The 22,955-nt window shown below is 38.1% G+C and overlaps 1 protein-coding gene across 2 annotated transcripts in view; it reads right to left on the bottom strand.

Moving 5' to 3' along the window:
- CRYBG3 (crystallin beta-gamma domain containing 3) overlaps nucleotides 1–22,955 on the bottom strand; it is a 91,860-nt gene that overhangs the window by 52,535 nt on the left and 16,370 nt on the right. For both annotated transcript variants that reach the window (XM_031612574.2, XM_090152505.1), the window contains exon 3: nucleotides 12,777–13,213. In XM_031612574.2, the coding sequence (XP_031468434.2) occupies nucleotides 12,777–13,213 (437 nt within the window). The remainder of the gene's footprint in view (nucleotides 1–12,776; nucleotides 13,214–22,955) is intronic.

Raw genomic sequence — 22,955 nt, 5'->3', positions numbered from 1 at the left:
CTTCTGAATAGCGGTCTGAAGAACATTCTTCTTCTTTCTTAAAATTAGCCAACATAAATCCTCACTTTCCTAATGCTTCTTTCTCCTCCTTTTCTATTGTTTAAAGAATTTTTGCAAAAATAAGACAGTGATTATACATATTTGAACATTAACTCATTAGAACAAAGCAGACACTCAAACTGCGCTTGAATTCTATTTTGCCATAGCTCCCATCTAAACTAAGAACAAAATTTTTAAAACACTCATCCAGTCTGATACCTATATCTGCTTAGATTCTGGCTGGAAGTGGCAGCTAACCTGCCTAGGAAACTGTCACACTCTTCAGAAGAGTCTCTTGAATAAAAGAGCTTGCTAAGACTTTGATTTCTAATATGAAGACATTGCAATAGCCAAAAGGTTTTGAGTCTCAGGCACTTATTTTTATATTAATTTTACTTTTAACTTAGCACTATTAGAATTAAAGGCAAAATCCCTTTTTGTGCAGCATTTGGACATGTGAAGAGTGCAAGTAAACTAAAAGCAAACTGAATTACTTGTATGCATAAACATTAAAACAGATATATAAATATCCATTTTTATGCAAGCTTTACGTGCCAGGTGTGTTTATGCTAATGCCAGAAATACCTGAATATGCAAATTTAGACGTGATGAGAACTGGAAAATGAAATTTCTATTGAGGATTAAATACATTGTAATTGGTGATGAAGGCTACAGCAGAATCTCAATATAGGGTTTACAGGAAAGTCATATATAAACACCATGTCTCCCAAACATTTGCAAAGCCAGATGCATTTCATCTTCTATACAATAGTTTAGTTTCCACAGATTCCAGCAGTAGCAGCTGCTAGACATCAGGCACACCAATTAAGTTGCTATTTTCTGCACCTCTTAAAAGAAGCGTATATATTTCTGCTTGTAAGAGAAAGAAAAACACAGTTGGAGAAGGAGTACTAGGGGGAAAAAAATGATTTAAGTCTTTTCTGTTTCCTTAAAAAAAAAAAAAGTTACATTATTTTCCACATTCTCATATTAGAAAAATATTTTCCAAAGCTCTCGATGTCCTAAAAATCTGAGGGGAAGGAATTGCTGAGCTCTATAGTGCATCCTATTTATTCAGCATGAGCCATAGTAAAAATGAGTCTGAAGAACGCATAAGAAGTGATCACGTCACAAAGAATTAACCTTACTGGCTATCCTCTCCCATCTCACTTAATACACAAAGAAGTAAAAATGTTTTAAATAATCACTGGTAAGCTTTTAAAAAAATCCAACCATCAGTTTTATCATACTTTGGTCCATCTCGAATATAAGTCAGTCCACAACAGTCCTGAAACCAGACCTTTCTTTTAAGAAAACAGAATGAGGCTTACACCAATTTGCTAAAGAAATTCTACCAATTCTTCAAGGGGAAAACTGTAAAATGTCTTTAAAGAGAGCCTGTTCAACGGTATTACAAGGAACTGACCACTCATTTCCACCACAAATGAAGTTCTATTTTGAATAAACTTCTCCATGACAATTAACTTTTACTGCGTGTCTTTTACTCTGCAGCTGCTTTTTTCCTAATACATAGTGGGATGAATTCAGAATTTATCTATAAACATGTGGTAATAACTAGTGCTCTGACACAAACTTAGAAAATGTCTATTTGTTCCACCCATCCAACTTTGCCTTCAGATTTCAGCCATGAGCTCAGCCACTGTTAAACTGCAATTATCCAGAAACTGGATGAACAGCTTAATTTTGGACAAGACTATAGGCGGACAAAATGAGAACCCAACATGGAAGGGTACTACATTTACAATGACTCAAACTACAGATCCCAGATAGGATTTCCACCATTTATTACACATGGTCAGGCAAAAAAAAATACACTCCTCCTCTTCCTTCTTGCCTATCACATGCCTTTTATCATTTCTCCTAACTGTGTTTCCTTTTGTCTTCTGAGGGAATTTTGCACTCTGATTGACTGATCTGCAGTCAAAATCTGAGCAAGACTCAGAGAACGTGACATATAGAGCTCTGTGCACAAACCCAATCCTGACCAGCAGTGACAACACCATTTCATCCTGTGCAGCCTCATCCTGTGGTTGGCCTCTGCCAGCATCTCCTAATTTACAGCTCTGCTTTCCTGCATACTTGTCTCTTCCAAAAACTTCTGCACTGCATGCTGTTTTAAACAGGAACTAACCTCTCCAACACAGACATGGCAACTTTGGGCTCTCTGACCTTTGATCAAGGATTTGATTCTCAGTGTACTGTAGCAATTTTGTCAATGGACCTTTTATTCCTACCACATTCATTCTTAGAGCAAGTAGAAGATGATTGCAATCCAAATGTTCCCATGCAACAAGATGTTTAAAAAATGAAAACCTGTGCTCCTCTGTGGTAGTTGCAACTTGGATGGCTTACTCTAAATCTTGCTTTAAGTCTTATGAAACACATTAAGAAGCGGGCTCTGTCATGCAAAATCTTTTAAAAATGTCACTAGAGACTTGTTTCACAGACATTTAAAGTAACAATTCATTTCTGATTGTCAGGAGAGTAAGTAAGTTCAGAACTTACCTTAAAAACTCTTTGCAATTTTTTTTTTTTCGAATTCATATGAGGATAACAGATGAAAGCTTGATTACACGCAGAACCTAATGTGTAATTCTGTCACACATTTCAAATGCTGGGAGATTCCTTCTTTCTCTTCTGTATAGAAAGCTATTCAATTCCCTATAATGCCTATTTTGCAAAAGACTGTTTGACAGCAACAAGAGAACATGCCAACATGAGTTACGTTAAATTTGTCAAAAATAGGTGCTCGTAGAGATATTTCTATTCTGGAAGAGAAACAAAAAGTTCAAAGGGGGCTAACTCAAGAAAGGGAGGGGTACATCTTCTGACACATCTCGTATGATAGGCAGTTTGTGTAACTTGCTCCAGAAGCAGCATTAGTTATAAAACAAGCTTGTTAGTTTTAAAGCCTGCAAGCAGGAGGAATCTGATTACCCTGAATGCCTCATCTCAGTGCATCCACAAAGACTACATTTTTCCTTTTTTTTTTTTTCCTTCAAGTGTACATCATCAAGTTGGTGACCTCACATATTTGTACATATAATACAACAGAAAGCAGGTACCCCCAGATTACTTTCAAAAAGCTCCAGGGAGATCATGCAGTATGATACAGCTCTATATGGATACAGCACCTTAGATCCCCAGGCAGCACAGATTCATTTGCACTTTGGGGCATCCATGCTAGAAAACCCTTGCACAGCTAGCCCCCACGGCTAAGCTTTGGGCTTACCAGCTCATGCTCAGCAGTGTTCAAGTGCAAGTGTACTGCTGGCTGGCCTGTTACTGCAGCACATACTCGTGGCTCTCTCCCAGGATATGCAACAGCCTTTTTTTCCCCTTCATGCCTCACTCTTCCAGATATGCCCCCTCCAGTCCAGCTGTCTCCTACCTTTTCAAAGCTTAAACACACGTTTTCCCTAATGTCCTTTCACAGACCCCCTTCAGAAGTAGCTCTCACACCAGAAAGGTCTTCTGGCTACAGGCTGAAAACCACTGCTCTACATCAGTATGCCTCTTGTGGTTCCCAGCTACTCCTCCTTAATTTTAAAATAATTATACCATTGTTTATTTTAATTTTTTCCATTAGTATTTTTTCTAGTGCTTATTTAACTGGCAACTTTTTAAAAATTACATTAAGGTCTCGTGTCTGGAAATAATTATCTCAAAGATGCTCTGAAAAACCTACTGATTGACTCCAACTTATTCAACTAGCTGTTTTCTACAGTCATGTCAGAGCTTCAGAAATGGAGAAAGTAAATGTGTTACTGAAAAAAAGTCACTGAGAACTAACTGAAAATTTGCCATATACAACTTAGATCAATGAACGTTATTTTTTAGCTGGAGGCTATAGCTTCATGATTTAAATCTTAAGTTTAAAATACCTAGTGTCCTGAGACTTCACATTTGTATACTCTAAAATGTCAAAAGTTTGATTTAAACAAAGTCATTTGCACACAGTTGATTTTGCAGGAAATTTCAAAGCTAATGTTCCATAAGGACAATTAAGAGTCAAAGACAATCTTAATAAAAACAAATGCTGTCTTTGTGACCTTGGAAGGAATGTTTTCCCTTTCCCTGTTTTTTCATGTACTGTATCTTGATTATCTTCCACATCTGGGAAAGTAACTATACTTTGCAGCCTGAAGGAAGAAAGAACAGATCAAGGCTTACCCAACATCAGCAGCTGCAAGACCAAAATCAGTGTGAAGAGTCTGGGATCACTGTTCTCTTTCCCCAGTACCTGGCAGCAGCAGACCTTCCTGCCCCTTAGCTGGGAGAACTATGCATGCATTTACACCTGTGTGCCAACTTTACACATGCTTCATGTAGCTCAGCCAGCTCTCTCTTGCCTCCCCTATGCCAGGAATTCAGATATTCAGGCACTCAAGATCTGCTTTTTCTGGGAAGCAGGATGCTGGGATGAGGAAGTGTCCAGGCACAGAAGTGCAAGAGAGGCTAGGAATACCATGGGAGATCATCTAATTCCATGCCCATTCTGAGCAATAAGATCAGGGTGAGGTGCCTCTGAGGATATCATTGGGATAAGAACCTTGTGCATATACACCAAGGTACGTGATCTCCCTCACTTTGAAAACACATTTCCCAGTATCAGAATATCCAAAATTCCTGCTGCCTCTCCTTCCATCAGTGTGCATCTCTGAGATAGGTTTGCCTCCATCTCCTCCAAGGCTTCCTAGAAGACAGCTGAGGACAGCAATAAGATGCCCCCTCAGGCTCCCTGTTCTAATATTGAAGAAAGTCAGTCCTCCTAGCCTCTTCTTATGCAAGAATGTTACTTCAAATGTGTAATGGAAACAGTTTGACTGCAGATGCTTGACACAGATGTTACAATGACAGATGATGTAAGACACTGCCTTTGAATATCAGGTAGGTTCTGGGCTCGCTCTTGAAAAGGCCACCAAAGGGGACTTTATATTCTCAGAGTCCATCTGCCTACTTAAAGAAGTAACCCAGAAATAACGTTCTTCTGATGCTACTTATCACCCCAACAACCGTGAAAAGGAAGATGTGAAGGAAAAGCTCCTATTGAGAAAGGAATACCCAGGAAGCCTGGACAATTCCACTGCAGGTACAAAGAACACCTGAAATTGAAAACAGTATTGTAAAATTTCTAAGAAACAGTCACTATTAATTGTGTAATGTGTTCCACAGTTGAATAACCCAGTTCTTGTTTTTAAAGAGAATGGAAAAAAAGTAACATTACGATTTGTTTTTCAACTTAATTAATTCAGTTGAATTTTGCACCATGCATCTGTTATGAATTACTCTTAGCACCGTGAAGCTTTCATCCCTCAGAAAGGCACAGATCTCTGTTTCGGTGCCAGCAGCCACCTTTCCTCTGGCGTATGTCCCAGCTTAGGGCAGATATTCAGCCCCAGCAGGCAGGCCTGGGCCTGAATTTTTCTAGCAGCAGAGTACTGCCACTAACCCACATGCTGCTGAACCCCAGCACAGTCCTTATCGTCACAAGCTGTGTGTTCAGTCACAGAGACTTTAGCTCTCATTGAAATTTGAGTCTGTGGGTACCTCATAGCCATGTAGTTATGTAGATGTACGTACCATGCAGGTATATTCTAATACAAGTAATTAACATGGCAGTTTTTTGCTTCATTTTGCAGCAGTCACCCAACAAATGCTTTCAAAACTGAACAGACACTGTTACGCTGTGCACACACCTGTGGTTTAAGACATTTAGATCCTGTATTTAAAACAAGTATTGGGTAGACAGTTACAGAGGAGGAGGACATGGCTCTGATCACAAGATTGATTCTATTTCAGCAAATGCCACGGTAGCTTCCCCACTCTTCTACGTTATTCCTCAGGAGTTACCTGGTGAGACCATTGCTTGTAACCCATTGATTTACTCCTGACTCTGCACCAAAGACAACTATGGAGAAAGAGGAATGCTGCTACTTGCTCACTGAACCGAAACCACAATAAATAATCAATCAGACAAATTGATGCCTGTGTTTTTGAATCACAAGACTGCTTCTGACCAGTAATACAATGGTGAATGACAAGCACTGAAAGAGACACGTGAACCAGATTTATCTGGAGGATTTTACAATCCGCTTTTCTAGCAGAGCAAAATAAAAGGATAGCCTTTTTGACAGTTTTAAAATGGGAAATACTATGCAATTAATGAGCAAGCAGCTGTTTTTCTAGACTTTAAATATATATTAAAAAAAAAAAAAACAACCCTCACAAAATTCAACAATGTATAACCTAAAAGATCTGCGCTTGGTTTCAAACTCCTCACTTCTCCAGACTACCTCTCCTTCTGGATAAAATACCTTGCAATACTGCAGCTAAACTATTACAAGAACTTGGTTCTTGGTAGGGTGCAAAGTGTAGAAGCAGATTGTTCTGAGCACTGCTTCTGAAATCATCCCTCATCTTCTACTCACTGTTAGGAAATCCTTGCAGCTGTGGGAGGGGAGTTCTTTCTTACTTCCATGTCCGCAAGGATCAAGAAGGGAGAAGTTAGCATCCTAAATACTCTGTTAAATTTGAGTATATCTTAACTAGCGGTCAGGATTTTACAAGAGAAACATTTAGAGTTTTCAACAGCTTTGATTTTCATCTCATCAATCATGTTCAGCAATGCAATAAAGCTTCTTGCTGAACTCCAAAACAAGTGCAATTTCACAAGTAGTACTGTTAGGCATTTCACTATAAATAACATCCACTTACTGTTACTAGATGTTACAAAAAATTTAAAAAAAATCGTATGAGAAGATAAGCAAATGGCAAGCAGTCAACAGAAAAGATCTGGGTCATCACTCACGCAATCTTTCTCTTTTTTTTCCCCATGGGAAAAAGAAAAGGAAACAGTCTGAGTTATGTTCTGAGTTTCCTGTAAGGTGTACTGCCGATTACCATGACAGGCATTCCTAAGAATCTGGTAGCTACGTAATGTAAGAAGGTCATTTTCAGGAGTCTTAGGGAAACAGTTTCAATTCTGAGGCCAACTTGCTTCTTCCTAGTTAAAGGCAAGAAATATAGTGGAGTAAAATCATGTTTTGTGTTTGTCGCTTACATTATGCAACTTTGATCTCCGTCATAGAGAGACTTTCAGTGGTGAGAAACTAAGTGAAGCGCATTCCCACTGTTTCATTGGTTTTACTTTTAGGTATTACTTCATCAATTAAAGGTTGTTTTTTAACTTCATTAGAAAGGACTGTAGAGCCTAAAACTAAATACAAACTTTACACTTTTATACTTTGTACTCACCTACTGAGGACTATTAACATTTTTCTACATGTAGCAGTCAATACATTGTCTTATATCCCATTTACAGCTAAACAAATGCTATTTTATGACTGTATTTTACCAACAACACCCTTTCATCACCAACTTTTTACAGAAGAGAGCAAGCCCAGTTGTTTGCATCAGTACTCAATAGTAAGGAACTGGCTGACTGACAGAACTCAGAGGGTTGTATCAGTGGCACAAGCCTGGATGGAGGCCTATAACTACCGGTGTTACCCCAGAGATTGGTGCTAGGTCTGGTTTTGTTCAACATCTTCATCAGTGATCTGGATGAAGGGATAGAATGCATCCTCAGCAAGTTTGCTAATGATACAAAGGCTGTGCTGCCATTCAGCAAGACCTGGAGAGCTGGGCAGAGAAGAACCTGATAAGGTTTAACAAGAGCAAAAGTAGACTTTTACATCTGGGTGGGAATAATGACATACATTAGTACAGGTTATGGCCTGACCTGTTGGAGAGGAGCTCTGTAGAGAAGGACCTGAGCATCCTGGTGGACAACAGGTTGGCCATGAGCCAGCAGTGTGCCCTTGTGGTTAAGAAGACCACTGGCATTCTGGGGTACAATAAAAAGAGTGTGGACAGCAGGTCGAGGAAGGTGAACTTCCCTCTCTACTCTCTGCTGAGTTCTCTCTGGAGAACTGCATCCAGTTCTGGGCTACTCAGTTTAAAAAAAACGGGGATCTCCTAGAGACAGTACAGTGGAGGGTAGCAAAGATGATTAGGGGCCTGGAGCATCTCCCGTATAACGAAAGGCTGAGAGATCTGGGACTCCTCAGTCTGGAGAAAAGACAACTGAAGGGGATCTTATCACTGTTCATAAACATCTAAATTGCAGGAATCAAGTCAGTGAAGGCAGACTCTTTGAGGGTGAGCAGCAGTAGAACAAGAGGCAATGGGAAGAAACTGTAACGGGAAGTTTGATAATTAGGTAAGGAAGAACTTCTTCACAGTGATGGAACACTGTAGCAAGCTCTCCAGAGAGATTATGGAATCTCCTTCTCTGAAGATATTCAAGACCCACCTGGATGCCCTCCTGTGTGACCTACTATAGGAAACTGCTCTAGCAGGAGGTTGGACTAGATGATCTCCAGATCTCCCTTCCAACCCCTATAATTCTTAGATTCTGTGAAATAATCAGCCATCCCACATAACTGGAAAACTAATGGCTGCAATAACTGGAGACCTAGCCAACCCAACTCTCATCATTCATCTTCAGTATCACAATTATTACATTACTGTCTACAGTAATTATTGCCTAGAGAGTTTGTTCAGTTTATCATGATTTTGTCCTCTATGCTGCTTCTGTACCACCTGTCACCGTCTGGATAAAGGACCAGAAGCCCTTAAGGTACAATTACCACTAAGCCTGTCAGCCAGTGAGGGTGATGGAGAAATAACGTGGCCTACATGTTTTGTCCATTGCAAACACACACTCCACAGACTGAGCTCACAGATTCCACTCTCCTTGGCTCAAGGCCTGGAAATTTGAGTCTCTACTAAAGGCCAGGCCTCCCACTGAGGGCAGAAGTAACCTCAGTCTACAAAGTCAGAGCAGTCTCATTTCCTTGTATTCTGCAAAACATTGCTTTAAGGATACGAGGTTAATCAGGTTGTCTGGGTCTCAGTCTTGCATGCTCTGAGACTACTTGACAGTCATTAATTTCTGAAAGTTTCTTTGTTCTTTTTTTTTTTTTTTATTGAAAAAACACCACACAAAATAACTCTCATGGAGATTATGCAACCTAACAACTGTTCCTCTTTTACTTATCATTGCAGCCTCCCCCTAACCACAGATAACAACCTCTAATTTAATATTTAACAGTAGTTTAGAATTAACAAGTTCATTTAGAATGTTCCTCATGACAAAGGAAAGTTACAAGATTAATAATACATGTTTGCAGTCACCTTAAATATTTGTAAAGCCCTACATTTCAACTCTTCTCTGAAATAAATGTTAAAAACTATGTTTTAATATAACAATAAATGGAATCAGCAGTGCCTCTGAATACGTATGGATCACTAATGTGTTTCATCTGTCTTTTAGGACCCAATCCTCAAGATATTAGCAGACAACATTCACATCACCACTTTCCTTCATGATACCTACAGACCGTTCTGTTTCTTTCTGCTACGTCTTTTTGCCCATCACCGTTCATATTTTTTAGCACTCAGCTAGCTAGTTTGTAGTACACTCTACAAAACTATCAGGCTATCTATCATCAATCAAGAGTGTTTTTTACAATTTAACTACTCTAAATTAAAACCAGTTAGATAATATTTAGCAAAGCTAGCACTGAAGAGAAAAAAAAACAAAAACACCTGTTCTACATTCTTTAAGTTTTAATAAACTAAAAGAGAATAAAACTGACATAATCATCTCCATAACATAAAAAATAGGTATTCTTAATTCAAATGTTTAAAACGGCGACCAGTACAAACCTCTGCTTCCACACTATTGTTTCAATTTCTCTTCAGTAATCGCTTCAAAACACAGTTCACACTGTGTAGTCAGGCAGAGAAAAACATACACAGAAGTTGCACAGAGATTGCCCAACTTTTTAACGTGCTGAGCCAAAAAGGGTAGAACGTAAGCTGTACTTCTGAGAACAATTTTAAAAGGAAAATGTGTTTTAATGTTTGTCCAATATTACTACAGCTACATTTAGAAGTTTCTGGGGAAAAAAAAAAAAAAATTTCTACATAGACCAACTCACTCTAACTTTCAAACCTGTAACAGATGTTTTTATTTTTCCTTGATTATAAGACAAGTAAACCACAAAGATAAACATTCACACTGATTTGCATAGGTTATCTCACAATATAGGCCATACTAAAATACGGTCAATTGAAAACGTCAACTTTAACTTTGATTTCAATAAAACCAATCTAACTCAAAAAATACCTGTGCAAAACAAAGAGGTCTCTTCAGTGAGCTATTTCTCAAATACTCTGAACTGTGTAAGCATTCATTAATGCCTTATGTATAAATCTGCACTGCTCTGAGCACTGAAACTGTCTGACCTTCTCAACTGTGTGTAGACTGCCTAGCATCTCATCCATTACTACTCAGCATCTACTCAAGTGCACTGGTATAAAACAAACAGAACAGCAAAAAAAACCCAACAAACCCTCAACACGTTGCCACTCTCATTAATCCTAGTCACAGACCTGGAAGCATCCATAGAACTGGAAAGTCAAACAAAGCTGCTTTGTACACTGAAAAGTCAGCAGAAGCCAGAGGTTTCCACCTGGAAGGAGAAATAAGAACCATTCCCTTATAGCATCATCCAGGGGACTGAGAAAAAAAAACTGAATTCTTTGGAGGCTGCCTCTCATCTACTCTTCCTTTGCAAGCTGCAATTGCCATGTTTAGTTCCCTCATATTTTGGGCCTTTAGCTGAAACTCCAGTATTCATAGTCATCTAAATAGACAGGAGTCACTGAAGGTAAATGACAGAACTACAGCATATGAACTGTTCAACTCTGTCATCAAAAAGAGGGAGGAAAAAACTACATAAAGAACAAATTGCCACCACCATAAACTGAAGAATATGATCAACAGCTGTGTATGGAGAAAGTGAGAAAGAATGAACACTGAAAAAAACACAGTAGAAAGTACACTGAGATAAAAGATGGAAGAAACTACATGAATTGAAACAAAAAGTGAGAAAGATCTACTGATACCTATTGCTTTTTTTTTTTTTTTTTTTTTTAATTTTATTATAGTCTGTTTGAGGGAAGGAGTGATGCGTGCATCTGCACAGCTCCTGGCATTTTGGCACACAACTTCATCTTTAGCTTCCAAATCATACTACCAAAACAGCAAACAGCAGTGAGAGCTTCCTGAAGCATGCCAGCCTGTTCAACATTTTTTTTTAAGAAAAAACAGTTTGTTCAGAAACTGGAATAATAAATAACATTATACATCTAGGCCTCTCAAGCTAACAACTAAAGGAGTGGACCAATGAAGTGGTCATGGGCTGCAATTTACATTTTGGAAAGAATGTCAGATATGCTAGTACATTAAGAATCCATCATAAAAACTGGCTGACTGTAACAATCAGACCAAACCAAAGAGTACTTAAGAAAACACAATCATTATTATTACAAACAGTATGGTATTTTAGTGGTGGAAATACAGCCTAAGGTTCACCTGAAGAGGTGATGTCCCCTAATTATATCCAGATCACCACTGCGTTTATAATATAAAGGAGAATTACAGATGCTCAAAATTATCAGCCAAACTGAGTAACAGGGAGAGATATAGGCATCCCCAGTGTGAAAGCAAAATTCATTATGCAGCTACTTTGCGAACCTCTGATCTTCTGTCTGGAGATGAAATGCTTCACATGCCATAGATAAATAGATTGAATGCAATTCAAATTAACTTTAAAACTTGCAAAAAATAAAAACCCAAAAACAGTTAAAAAAAAAAAAAAAGGAAGTGTTCATGCTCAGTGCATCTACCAATTCTGAAATCTGAGAGTTACTTTCCTTTCACTAACCACAGGAGTACTTGTATAGAATTACAATAAATGCAAGTCATTACTTCTGGCTTAAAATTTGAAATACACATCCTGGTAGTGAAAATTAATTACAGGTGGGCAAGGTCACATTCTGAATACCAAGCAGAAACTGGACCACATACAGTCAAATATTCAACGTAACAGCTACAAATACTTTTGGAATACTAAGAATGTTTATACCAGAGACACACTATCTTGTAATATACATGGTGAAGCATAGGCAATATTTTAGCTTTTCTACTCCCGGATATGCATCAGTGCCTTTGGCATCAATTTTTTGGAAATATTTTTTTGGAAATATTACAGGACTGTTGAGGATGTTCTATACTTAGGCTAATTGAGTACTTTATATAACCTTTCAATTACAGAAAAAAATGCTAAGAACAAAGGGAAACAACATAAATAAGCAAAAATGCCAAGTTAAATAAACCAGGAAAGATAACTTAAATATGTAGAAACCTTTCTTGCAGAAGTAAAAGCGCTGAAGTAGTGAAATACAAAAACGACAAGAAATTTAACTTTTACTTAGCCCACAGTACAGACATAAAATAAGTTTTGTATTTTTTTTTCTTTAAAATAAGTCTACAGTTCTGAATGCATTTACGCCACGTCTTTTCTCTCCTTGTATCTAGAATGATCTATAATGAATCTATCACCCATGGACAGAAAACTTCTATACGTATAGAAATATATTTTTAAAGTTGTATTTTGTAGAAGTTGACTTCTCCCCATTTATGGTATTTACTACAGAGGCTAGCATAAAGTTGAGTCAGGGACACTCCAAACACCCTTGGGAACATCAGTCATCTGACCTCCACTCAACAGAACTTAGTTACCGTCGCTCTCTGCACATATACGCTTTTCTGTAATTTAGTATTAAAATATAAAACTTACTTTTTCACATCTGCAGATCGTTTCCGGCCTCCTTGCTGATCCTGTGAACTGTCTTTCCCAATGTTATTTAAGATCATGTCATCTTTATTTACAGAGTCCTCTTTTATTCTAGCCATAGAACAGACAGGCTCTTCAGTTTTTGGATGCTGTGGTTGCGTGCCCTCTGTAAGGGTATTTGTGTTCTGTAAATCCTTTTCACATCTGTTGGGTTCATCTTGGCAGGCGGATGGTTTAGAGTCTACCAAAGAAGATTTTGTTGCAAGATTAAACAAGCTTCCAAGAAACTGAAAAAAACCTTCTCGGGGTTGCTTGTCTTTATCTGCTGCTTTGTTTCCAGGAGTCAAACTAGGAAGGCTATTAGCCTTTTTCAGCTCCTCTTGGATATCAGACTTGCTAAGTTCTTCTGTGGAATGGTTCTTCTCTTCATTTGGAGAAACCTAAAATAAAATCAAGAGATAGATAAAGGCAACATTTCTTGTCATTTCCCTGCATTGCCAAATTTCTTATTTTTTACTTGCTTCTAAGCAAATCTCTTGTTTGAAAGCTCTTTTTAAAACCAAAACCCTGTGCCCATCTCTTCTCTCCATGTATGAAAAAGCCAAGAAGGCTATGTAGGCTAGAAGAACCACAAGGCAGCTGCTGTGGAAGTAGAAAATGGGAGGAAAGATGGAGAACTATCGTTACTTCAACATGCAGAAAAAAACAAACAATGAAGGAAAAAGTAAAGAATGAGCTTTCGTGCCCTTATATTGCAAGTGAGCAGGAGAGTTTCTTAGTTAATGCTAGTGTATGTTTACTGACAAATATGTCCTACCACAAGGAAATTATGAGATTAAGTTAAAATGAAAAAAGTTAAAATGAAAAAAACTAAGTTGTTTTCAGCAGCTCCTTCTTACCAGATCATATAAGGTAAATAATACATTGCTGTACTAGCAGACAGACTGCTGATTTTCGTATTATTCCTGAAATTTTCAATTCTTCTGAGTGCTTCGAGTCAGGTGCTACCCACCTGCAGCCTCGACATGCTCTGGACCTAGGAGGACTGCAACAAACTAGTAGACTCATTCTTCTTCCTTCAGGTTACACTGCAACTCAGGTGTACCATTAAATACTTACAAGCAGACTGAAAAAGCGCAGACCCGTGAAAAATCCTTTGTGCACTTATTCAGCTTGCAAATACACACAAACACACAATAACAAAACATAACATGGTCATAAGTGTTTAGTAACCTGTTCTTTTAAAAGAAAAATAAGAATTATGAACAGAATTTGGATACAAAATTCAACTTGTGCCAAAGCTTAATCCCATCTGCTATCCTTAGTGACCCCCATGGCACACTCTCTGGCAATCTTTCTTTCAACTCCACCGGTAATGACACAACTGCATTTCCAAATCTATTTGTGCTCTCAACACAGCTCCATAGTCTACCAATCTCAAACCACACTTTTCTACACAGCTGAAGTCCTACATGTCACTGCTTCCCTGCACCCAGTCTACAAGAGCTGTTCATAGCCTACTGAAAATAATCTATACTAACACAGGTCAACACCTCCTTTAAACCACCATTCATTTTTACTCCTGGAAGAGCTGCTGGGAACCTCCCGTCCAATCTTTTCCATCCTCTGCCTTTGCAGAGGGTGCTATATGCCATTGCTGCCTATTTCACCTTTACAATACTCCTCTTGTAATTTCAAACCAGTTTTTTTAAAAACAGAATAAGGTTATCCCAGGTTTTCTTAGATGAAAGGTTATCCTGCTCAGCAGGACTGGGAAAGGAAAGCATGAATAAAAAGTCCTGTGCAAGTTTTAGTTGTGTTAAGTAGTATCACTGGACAGGGCTAATTGTTTCAAATTGGATAACACCTACTCATCCAATCCAATCCAATCAGAAAGCTACTATTTTCATTAGCTTACTAATCTTATTTCAACTTGAAAATATATGTATTTCAAGTAACTTAAGAAGTAGACTTATTTGTTGATAGTGCATCTAGTTTCATGCTAAGGATGAAAAAAGTGTTTTAATGAACACCACCTTGTCCATGCTTGGAGGAACATCAACTTCTTAAAACTAGTATTGCTAAGGGGGTAATGGTCTTTAATCTTCAAGGAATATTTTGTCACCTTTTTCATCAGACAGAAGATGCAATTCCTAAATATTGAATGACTAGATTTACGTGCTGAAAATAGAATTTCTTATGTGTCGACAGAAATTAAAAGGCATTAACATGCCTTGAGAAATCCATACAACCTGTATTTTATTCATACAGGTAAGACATTTACCTACATTAAATTTTTACTACACTTTCAACAGCAAGTTAACCCCTCCCTCCCCTCCCCCCCATGACAAACCCTACCTGCTTCCCCTCATATTGCATAAATTAACTGCAGATGTATCACAAAGACACACAGTCATCTGTGCAAAGTGAAAAAGCCCTGAATCTTACAAGTCAACTCTATCCAGACCCATGCCTGGAAATGAAATAGAAGACAGAGCAGCTTACAGGAGTGCCATAGTGCTGGCTAATACCTTTAGTACTAGACAAACTATCCAGTTAACATGCAAATCTGGGATTAATCTCCTGATTTATTAACTTCATTTCATCATAACTAAGTGTTCTGTAGAAAGCAGTATAAAACAGAAACAAGAAGTTTAATTTCCAAAATTGGATGATACATGAATGTTCTACTGTAATCAACTTCTCAGCATTGTTCAACATCTGCTTTTGATTTACCTTTAAGTGAGGGTGGGTATTTGTCCCTTCTTTTGTGATTAACGTGATTCACACAAATTTGTCAGGTTTAAAAGAGTATCTCAGTACAGGAAGTGTATACAAACCTTATTATTTCCTTTGCAGATATAACTGTTAAAGACTATAAACCTTTTTTTATGATTACTACAGAATCTATGAAATTAACAGGTAAATGTATTAACTGTAAGAGAAAATATTAAATTCAAAACTTGTTAATTATTTAATATTATCTGCATTTCTTTTTTATTATTTATTTATATTCCTTTTAAAACATTTGTATTTAGGAATGTTTTTTTTTCTACTAGGAACTGAGACTTCAAACATGGCTAAATCTCTGCATATTGAAATCTTCCTCTACCAGCTCTGAGACATTATGCTTGCAAAACACTGCTTCTTAAGTATAAGCATAATTCATATCCTGCATGAAAAGCTGTTTTGTAGTCTCTGTTTCCAGAAACAGAAATTTATTTAGACTTTCTTGCTCTTTAATCTTCCTTTCCTTGCTTAATTGCTGCTAAATCAAAAGAACAGGAAGTTTTAATATGAAAGGGTCCTTCCATACCTTTTTAACCATGAGGAGTATCTCACATAATAAAGCCCTGGAGAACATTTACACTATGCATAGCTGATGATATTGTGGATATTAAGTCCCAACACAGAACCTATGCAAATCTTTCTTCCCTCTCTTCAATATAATCAATCCTATTCTCCTTATGTTCTATTCTGCTCCACTTTGCTGTAAAAGCTATTGATGTTCTATCATTTGCACACAAAATTTCAATTTGAAGTTGGAACGCCTTTCAGGTGTTACACAAAAAAACCTGTTCCTGTCTCAGATTTTAAAGTATGTATTTTAGGATAATGATATATTCAAATTAATGAGACTAAAGCACATGACCTGTAAATCCAGTAAGTCATTAATACAGCAGGAGGCTTCAGACACAAGCGCCTGAGCAACACAGCAGTATGAGAGCAATTGCAGAAGGCAACATTATGATAAATTTCTCTTTTTATCTCCAATGTTATTCTCGGAGCTTGCCTATGACAGAAGCCACTGGCAAGTGCTTAGGGAAAAGCAGAAAGGGTGCCAGGTGTATGCAGAGCAATTATTACCCTGGTATGTCCCACCAGTTTTCAGCAGCCCAGGCCTTTAGTTCATCTCAGCAGAACAGCTGCATCTGTGTCGCAATGAAACTTGAGCAGATATTTACAATGGTGGAAGGACCACTGACCCTGATACTACTTACACTTTGTTTCATTAGTCAAAAGAATAAAAAGATCCTCTTGCAATGCCAAGTAGCCTGAACAGTTTCTTAGACGTACCACGCAAACAACAGCTTTTGGGTAGAAACCTGCCTGTCAGATCTCCTTCAAGATCTTCACTGATGCAAGGAAAGACCCAAGCTTTCCTATCATTGCATCGTCTTTCTGGAGATATCCTTCATACTTTGACTGCCACCAATCTGCCCCTTGCCTTCCCTTTCCCATTCTCCATGAACTCTCCTGCTTGTGACATGCTATATAAAACTTTCATGAGTCTTTATTTTTTTAGTAACTCCCGACTCCAAGTCTTCACTGGGCAAACCCCTGAGGCACCGGGCACCAGGATGGGCCAGATGACATCCTGGAGTCCCTTTAGCCAGAACTACCTTATGGTCTTGTGACCTCACACACAGTTGGGCTGGCATGGAGTGGAAACTTGGCAGAGCAGGAAACAAGACTGCAGCTTTGAACAGGTGACTGAAGAGGCTGTGGTGATAACCAAAGCTGTATTTACTGTGCAGTCAGGTGGCGCGGTCTCATTTTGTTTGAGCAACCACTGCTGAGGAGCGCTGTCAGCTTGGACTTAACATACAAGCCCACAATATGTGTCTCAAGTCTGATTACTATCTGAGCTGATTTATTCAGCAGAAGACAGGTACATTTTCCAGGCTGTAATCCACTTCTGGCTGTGGCTCCAAAGAGATACGCCCCAAACTGAATTACATACAGGCACGGGGCTTGCTGTTGTGGTGAGCAGCTACCCTGGTGTGCAGAACCCAGCAGTACCTGAACAGGGGCTGCTCTGCCAGCCAGGCTTGCCCAGCCCCTAATTCATGCTACAAGCAGCAGCCCTAGTAGCTGCCCTCCTCTTGGCAGCTGAGTGGCAGAAGTTCAAATTGCCAGAGGTTCTCATTTGACAGGGTTTGTATCAGTCTGCCAGGAATACAATCTCTTTTATTGCCTTAACAAGTGAATGAAATGAAAACATTAACAGCATTAAAACACAGATCTTCATGAACAAAGGCTTAGCTCCCAGCCACAGCAGTGAGACATTTCGGATTTCACCCACTGAGCGAATGCTCATTATGAAGCAGCAGCAAAAGACAACTGCCTGGAGACCTCTCACAGGTGGTTTGTCTTCCTGTGGGAGAAGCTGCTAATGGAGAACACCCCACAGGCCACCGGATGCACCTCCGCACCCTAACCACCTCGTTTCACCACAGCACTGTTGTGAGACAAGACAGACGGTCATCAGGATTCACATTCCAGGATCCTAACCCAGTAATTTAACCCCAACAATTTGCTCATTCGAGAAATGGTCACAGCACTACTCCAAAATTTCTCTTCAGTAATGTGCAGAAAACACTGAAAAGTCAGATTAAAATGTTGGATGTTTTGGAAAATTAACAATGCTCCTGGGCCTAGCTTTGACCTTTCAACATAGCTACAATGGCCATATTTCACTTCACAATTTCTGAGCATTTCATTTGATCTCAACAGCTCTATCACATGCAAATCTTGTACACTAAACAACATCTACATGGAGATAGCCCAGATTACTGACAGATTAGTACATTCCCATGAGGATTTTCTGCTGCGTGTTTTCCAGCAGATTTCCCTTCTCTGGGTGGGTGCAGCATCTTTACTGTAATCTTCCACTTGATATGCAATGAGTGGGACACACTAAGCCATATAATGTAGGTGCATGCTTTTTTCAACTAGCATGAGACAAAGATGTCAGGCACTCTCAAACAATAGGGAATCATAGAAACACCAAGATTGGAGAAGACTTCCAAGATCATTTAGTCCAACCATCCACCTACCACCAATATTTCCCCATGAACCACGTCCCTCAGTACAGCATCTAAATGTTTCTTGAACAATTCCAGGTACGGCGACTCCACCACTTCCTGCACCTGATTGCTCTTTCTGGGAAGAAACATTCCCTAATATCCAACCTGAACATCCCCTGGCACAACTTGAGGTCATTATTTCTCATCCTATCGCTAGTTGCGTGGGAAAAGAAGCTGACTCCAACTCACCACAACCTGAGTTGTAGAAAGTGGTTAAGTTATTCCCTGAGCTTCCTCTTTTACAGACAAAAATTCATGCCAACTGCCTCTGTCTACTACAAACCTGATGAAAAAGGACTGGATGTAATGAGAGAGATTAAAAACAAGATTCGCTTGAACAAATGGTCATAGCTTTAAGAAAAAAATCAAGAAAAGGTACTATCAGGCAGCAAAACACACAATAAACAGATCTCCTAAGAGTTTTCTCTTGCTAGTGTTCATGAGAAAAATAGATTTAGAAACAACTCTGACACAAAACATTGGGTTTGTTTTTGTTTTCATTATACCAGTAATTAAAGTGGAGTTGGACATGATGCAAGGGATCTCTACCATTGTAGAGAACTGCTTGTCCTTACTAAATAATAGCTTTTAAATGATCATGAAAAGCAAACAAAGAATAACAAAGACAGCCCTGGAAGTTTTGGGGCTTCAACTTAAATCTGGGTTCTGTATTTCCACAAATAATTGATGCTTTGAGCCTCTGGACCTTTTGACTTTTTAATACTGTAAAGTTTTTCTTCCACATCCTCCTTTCTCTGCTTGTTTTGACAGGAAAAAAAAATAATCAAGTCACATGAACACTAAAAGAGTAATTAGGAAATGGCATAATTAAATGCAAAAGTTAAACAACAGGAAGGACTTTTTAGTTAAACTGTGTAAGTTTTGCATTTTTTAAAAAATACATCTACTTAAACAATGACTATTTAATTTAACATTTGGAAGGATGACGGCCTTTGTTGAAAGTTCAGCACTGGGACTTTTAAAATTTGTTTATCCATTTGAATTTTTCAAACACTGATGGAACCTTAACATATTTCAGTTGTCAGACGATGAAAGAAAAGATGAAACAAAAATGCTCTGAAACTCTGGCATTCACATAAAATCTAAGGAAATATTTGGACACCTTTTCTGACGAGTGAACAAAAAGCAAGGTGATAAGCACAAAGGCTTCACATAAAAACAAAGAGAAAAAAGAGGAACAGTTTTAAATAAAGTTTCTGCTAGGTCACCTTCATTGTGAATTCTAACTCAGGAAAAGCCTCTAGAATGAGAAAGCGTATGTTATAATTTAAGAAACTCTGTTCATACAATTCTCCTCTCTGAATTTTCTCCTGAAATTACTTTAAAGCTCTGATTAAAGAGTAAGAACTGGCACTCACTTCTCAATATATAAATATAGACACATCTCCTAATTATGATTAGGTCTAGTATGAGCCACAAAGAATGGATTTAAATGGTCTTTTTTCTTTTCTTTTCCTTACATTCTCCCAGAACTACTCTTCCATTCACTGCCTTTTAATTAAAATTCTTTTACAATCATGAAATGATTTTTACTCTTTTACTTGATAAATTTCCTGATATTCAAAAATAAATTAAATAAAATAAAGATCAAATTCACCTTTTCAGTGTGAAAAAGAAAAAGCACGTACAAGTAGGCAGTACACTGGGAACAGGTTAAGACAGTGTGATTTCCCCACACACTTAAATTCTAATAGCGGGCTATAGCTACTGGTATTACTCTCTTCCTCAGTGATTCTATGCACCAGACTCAGCAAGGTTTAAGCCCTTGTATTTTATCCATCCTGAAATGAAGTTGCTCACAATCTTTGACGAACTAGAGTAGTAGAGAAGGAAGAATGTTTCAGGATCATCTTTTCTAAAAACCTCCAGTACGACAAAAGAACTTACCAGAACACTAGATAGCACCATCTAGAAATGTCTTCCCAAACACATACAGCTGATAATACCATTACTTTAACAAGGTATCGTGGGCAAACAGAAGATTCTGTGCATTCTCCTATAACATCTCATTCCAAAGAAAGTCTAAACATTTGCCAAAGATTTGCTGTTGGATTCCACAGGAGAAATCCTGATCATACAAGCTCCAAAAAAATGTTTTGATTTTCATTTTTTTCTGAGGGCAGCAACAGCTACATTTTTTAAAAGTAGCTCAGTTTCTAAAAAATTCATGGTTGGCAGTAATATTCCAGCTTTCTTGGCTCCCAAAAGTCAAAGAATCATTTCTACTGGGTCTACAATGAGGGTATTCAGCAAGCACGCAGACATTACTTACATAACATAACATGTGAAATAAAAACAATATGAAACAAAATGATGCTAAAGGGGAGTATGTCACAAACTATGACATTCGGCTTAATTTTGATTTCTTTATATAGAATTTAAAATTAAAGATGAAGTCAGAATTATGGACATTCAGTAAGAACAGCTACATAGATTCACTAAGTTCAAGGAACTGCTGAGTTTTGAATTGTGAATGTTGTGAAAGATTCCACAATGTTCTTGCACAACCTCTGTCAATATTTGACCACTCTTATAGCAAAAGGGGAAATAAATAAATATATCCTTATAGCTAACTGGAACTCCCCATGATCCAAGCTGCGTTTGTTGCCCCTTTCTTGCTTATTGCAAATCCAAGAAGAATCTGGCTCCATCTTCTCCCATAATTGGAGTCATTACATGAAATTTAAATAGTTTATCTACCATTTAAATACAGACATCTCTAACACGAAATAAAATTAATGCGAGAACGCAGAGTTTCTGAATAATCTCTTCTCAACGTTCACAGTGTGCAGGAATATTTATCACAGGACAACTAGCAAAAGGTTTAATTTGTAGCAAGGAAGCTCTAGATTGGACACTAAGAAAAGACTTCTTAATTACAAGCTTTAAGAAATTGGTGGAACAGTTGTCTGATTACAAAGTTGTAGAGATCTTAGAGATCTCCATCCCTGGAGGTCTTTGAGAACAAGTTAGACGAACTTGTTCTCACCTTGGGGTAGAGATGTACTTTCTGCCTCTGTTATCTATGAAGATTGAGAATCTCTGTTTCTAGTATTTTTTTGGTAGTATTTCTAGTATTTTTGAGGCAATTATGATCCAGGCTTTAGCCTTTGGGCTAAATCATAAAATATTTAACACTATCAAAATCTGAAGCCTAAATTATACATTTGGTAGATCGTATCTGTACACGCTTTCTCAAACTTTCGCAATTGCTTCGCAAAGCTCACAGGGCAGTTCTTAGGACTGAGTTGCTTAAGAACTCTTTCCTGATCAATTACAGGAGAACATGCTTTTTCTTCCAGGCACTGAGGAAGCATGCCTGGAGATGACTGCCAGGCAAGTCCATCTGCCTACACACCAAAGCAAAGCCTCAGATGGTTGAGAAACTCATGTAAGGCTAGTCAGGAATTGAAACTACTCACTGCCATGGAAGTACCCAAGCACCAGTCACTGATGTGTAACTACAGTATAGTAATACCATAGAAGCCCAGGTTAGACCTGTGGCACAAGCATGACCAGCAAGAGTGCTGTGTGATTTCTTCAAAGCTATACTAAGTAGGCATTTAACAGCATGCAGCTCACTACAGTAGTTGCATTTGTTCAATTAGTAGACCTACGTTCTATTTGTAAATCTCTGTTTCAAGGATATTGCCAAAAAATATAAAGATGTACTCATGGACTTGTACAGGAAACATAATTGCAATATTCCCTTCAAAAACAAAGTCCCTGTAGTGCTAAAAGCAAGGCTAAAGATACACTAACACATGCTGGACACTACGTAATGCAGATAATTAGAAAAGACAACATGAAGTACAAGACCTGTTTACAACCATACAGCTGCATGTTCAACAATCACATCATTCAAACAGAGCATTTATACTGTTTACAGCTCTATTTCAAAAAAACAGAAGCCAGATGAAATCTGTAAATAAACAGTAGCAGGCCATGGTGTACATTCTGGCAATGAACTAATGTAGTAAATATATTTCAATCACATTTTTTAGAAAGTGATCAAATGACAATTGATAATAACATCCTGGCACATAAACATAAAATTTTCTATTTTCCTAAGGTATCAACTTTTTCTCCCACACAGCAAAAGATTTCATCAAAGGGAATAAAAGACTGTGTAAAACTTTCAGAACAGCTGAAGAGCTATGGTAGCCCACGATAGTTCTCAGCTCCCCTCACCCCATCAGTTACAATCTCATGTCTGACTTTGTTAAGACAGACTTGCAGCTTCTTTGCCAACTCTGGCCTTCTGCTGAGACGACCAATGAATATTAAAAAA

The sequence above is a fragment of the Phasianus colchicus genome, chromosome 1, assembly GCF_987193195.1.
Source record: "Phasianus colchicus chromosome 1, bPhaCol1.hap1.1, whole genome shotgun sequence".
Taxonomy (NCBI): Eukaryota; Metazoa; Chordata; class Aves; order Galliformes; family Phasianidae; genus Phasianus; species Phasianus colchicus.
The sequence above is the reverse complement of the archived record's forward strand: the minus strand, read 5'-3'. Positions and strand labels throughout refer to the sequence as shown.